We start from the raw sequence: 3,430 nt of genomic DNA on the forward strand, positions 1-3,430 counted from the left end.
TCACCTTGAGATTTACTTGTTTTTTTTCTCCCTAATGACTAATGATATTGTACATCTTTTCATGTGTTTATTGGCCATTTATATATCTTCTTTAGAGAAATGTTAATTCGAATGCTTTGCCCATTTTGTATTTGGGTTATTTTATTATTGAGTTGTAAGACTTCTTTATATATACTAGACACGAGTTCCTTATAAGACATATGAGTTGCAAATGTTTTCTCCATTTCGTGGATTGTCTCTTTACTTTTTTGATAGTGTCCTTTCAAGCATGACTGTGGTGAAGTCCACAATTTTCTAATTTTTCTTTTGTCAATTGTGTTTTTGGTGTTACATCTAGAAAGGCTTTGCCTAACCCAAGGTCACAAAGATTTATACCCTACATTTCATTCCAAAAGTTTTATTGTTTTAGCTCTTACATTTAGGACTCTGATCCATTTTTAGTTAATTTTTGTGTATGGTTTGAGGAAGAAGTCCATCTTTATTCTTTTGCATGTGCATATCCAGTTGTCATATTTGAGAATGATGCTCATTTTACCAAATATGACCATGTTCTTTTAAGTAACTAAGGTTGTAAACCTCGTGAAACCAATGCATGCAATGTCCTGTTGGGTAAGCTCACCTGGTACCTGACTTATAGGTTTCCCTGCCTTCCAGGTAGGTACAGAAGGTCACTTTCTGGCAGGTCCAAAAGTCTTAGCATGTTTTGGGGACCTGGAGAAGAAAGCAATTCGTCTCATTTACAGGAACTGCAAGGAAATCTGATGATGAGTTCTTACCTTGGTTTCTTAGCCCCAGGATAGTAAATAATGAGAGGTTTTAAAAGCCCATTCTGAGATTACTTATAAAAACTTCCAGCAAAGCAAATTTTAGGTCTCTATGGTAAAGGAATTTGCTTGCTACACCTGTATATATAATCAGGCCAGATCTGCCAATGTTGAGAGAGGAGGAAGGGAGAAACCAGTTAGGCAGCAGTTAGGGTGGGTCCCTGGTTGAATTCTTTCCAACAAAAGTACAGCCTGAAAAATCAAGCTGCAGGCACAGATAAGGGAACTTGCACAGGGGCCTTGCCTAAGACATGCCCACCGATGCACAGATAAGACAGGCTACACAGGTGACTTGCCCAAACATTCCTGCAATGGAAAATTTCGTCTCCTGATACATGCACAGTGAAGGGAACAAAGCAATATGGAGTAATTCAAGCTAAAGGCCCGCATGCGCACTAGGAGGATGCAACGGGGTTACCAGAAATTTGTGCCTTACGGAAATAAAATGCCCAGCCCTCATCGGTTTCTTATAAAAGCCTTTGTATTCAACTGTGAAAACAGCAATCCTCTTTCGGGTCCCCTCTCTGCAGTGGAGAGCTTTCTTCTTTCGCTTATTAAACTTTTGCTCCAACTTCACCCTTGGTGTCTGCGCTTCTTAATTTTCTTGGTCATTATACAAAGAACTTCGGGTGATACTTTGGGCAATGAGAAACTGCTACATTGTGGTGCATTGGCGAGACTGTAACCATGTGACTCTTTGTGATCAAGAATAATCTTTTGAGATTATTTTTTATTGAAAGAGGAGAGACTATACAAAAAATTGTGTTTCAATGGAAAATTATGGATTATCTACACACAACATGCCTTGTGTTACCTAATCTAGCCTTTTTAATTTTTCTTAGAGACAGGTCTTTGCTCTGTTGCCCAGACTGAAGTGAAGTGGCATGATCATCACTTACTGCAGCTTGAACTCTTGGGCTCAAGTGATCCTCCCTCCTCACCTCCCCTAGGACTACAGGGATGTGCCACTATGCCCAGCTAAGTGTTTGTTTATTTGTTTTGTAGATTTGGGGCCTCTCTCTGTTGCCCAGGCTGGTCATTAACTCCTGGCCTCAACCTATCCTCCCACCTCAGCCTCCCAGAGTGCTGGGATTACAGTTGTGAGCCACTGTGCCCAGCCAGTCAGATTCTAGCCTTTATAATCTCTGAGCTAGTTCCTTCCTTTTACCTCGTTGCACTTCTGAGAGCAAGATGGGTCACCAGCAGCTGTACTGGAGCCACCCGCGAAAATTCGGCCAGGGTTCTCGCTCTTGTCGCGTGTGTTCAAACCAGCACGGTCTGATCCGGAAATACGGCCTCAATATGTGCCGCCAGTGTTTCCGTCAGTACGCGAAGGATATTGGTTTCATTAAATTGTACTAAATGATCTTCCTTCAAAGGATTATCCAAGGCATCTACTCAATGAAAAACCATGATAGTTCTTTGTACATAAAATAAACATTTGAAAAAACAAACAAACAAAAAATCTCTGAGCTATTTTACAACTCTTTGTTAATGGATAGACTACACATTCTGTCTTGTCTGATAGGGTTTCAGTGAACTTATCTCCCCTCTCAGGAAAAAAATACTTTTGCCTTTTTCCATTCCTTTATTCCATATAAATCGGTACCTTTTGACTTTTCCTTTGATCCAGTATAACATTTGCCTGCTTCCCTTATCAAATAAGTAAAATCTTTCACACACGTTCATTTTTTCTCTGTATGAGAGTCATGATTTTACCTTTATTTCAAAAATTACCTTTTAACAATACATTACAAAGTGGGATAGAGATGAAATCAGATACGAGAGAAAAAGACCTATGAAAACGCACAGGTTTAGGATGTACCTCGTTTCGACTCTGCAGAGACAATGAAACAAAGTATCAGAGAAGTTGATTTGCCCAAAGATACAACCAGGAAATGGCGGTGAGATCAGGGTGAAGGGTAAACAATAATTAATGGAAAAGAAATTAAAATGACACAAAACATATGAATAAATGCTCAATCCCATAATGCTCTCAAATCTTTTTATAAAAAGACCTATCATTTTTCATCTAAGAGAGTGGTAAAGAAATAGAAGCGTGGTACTATTCAGGGCAGGTAAGTAGGTAGCAGGAATAGGCACATTTCTGCTTTGTAAATAAGTGAGCAGGATAAACTCTTTCGGAGGCTATTTAATAAGATTTAAATACAGGTATCCTTTAAACCAGTATTTCTACTTTTAGATGTTTAATGGGTGAAATGCTTGCACAAGTATGTGATGATATATGTTCAAGGATGTTCATTTTCAATATTGTAATAGTAAGCTTGGAAGCACCCTAGATTTCCGTCAATAAAGAGCTGTTTCAGAACAACATATCTAAAATCGTGCATTTTTTGTTTAAAAATATACATATAGTGGTCATCTTAGAGGGATGGGACTATAAAATTTTGTACTCCACATTTTTTGTTTTACATGTTTGTATTACTTTTGCCGTATTAAAAAAAAGTAACAACATACCTATAAGAGAATCCAATCTTTTTAACTTGATACAGTATCATGTAAATGAACTCATTTTTTCAATGCACCAATGGAAACTTCTCAGTGGAGGTAGAGAGGGCTATAGAACAGCACTCTGAATTGGACCT

General features: G+C 38.3%; 1 protein-coding gene across 1 annotated transcript; it reads left to right on the forward strand.

The window, feature by feature from the left end:
- Window positions 1–1,976: 1,976 nt before the first annotated feature.
- Window positions 1,977–2,294, forward strand: LOC119626176 (small ribosomal subunit protein uS14-like). The gene has a single exon (XM_038004377.2). The coding sequence runs from the start codon at window positions 2,016–2,018 to the stop codon at window positions 2,184–2,186; it is 171 nt and encodes a 56-aa protein (XP_037860305.1). The 5' UTR covers window positions 1,977–2,015; the 3' UTR covers window positions 2,187–2,294.
- Window positions 2,295–3,430: the final 1,136 nt, after the last annotated feature.

The sequence above is a fragment of the Chlorocebus sabaeus genome, chromosome 21 (assembly GCF_047675955.1).
Source record: "Chlorocebus sabaeus isolate Y175 chromosome 21, mChlSab1.0.hap1, whole genome shotgun sequence".
In the NCBI taxonomy this organism is placed as follows: Eukaryota; Metazoa; Chordata; class Mammalia; order Primates; family Cercopithecidae; genus Chlorocebus; species Chlorocebus sabaeus.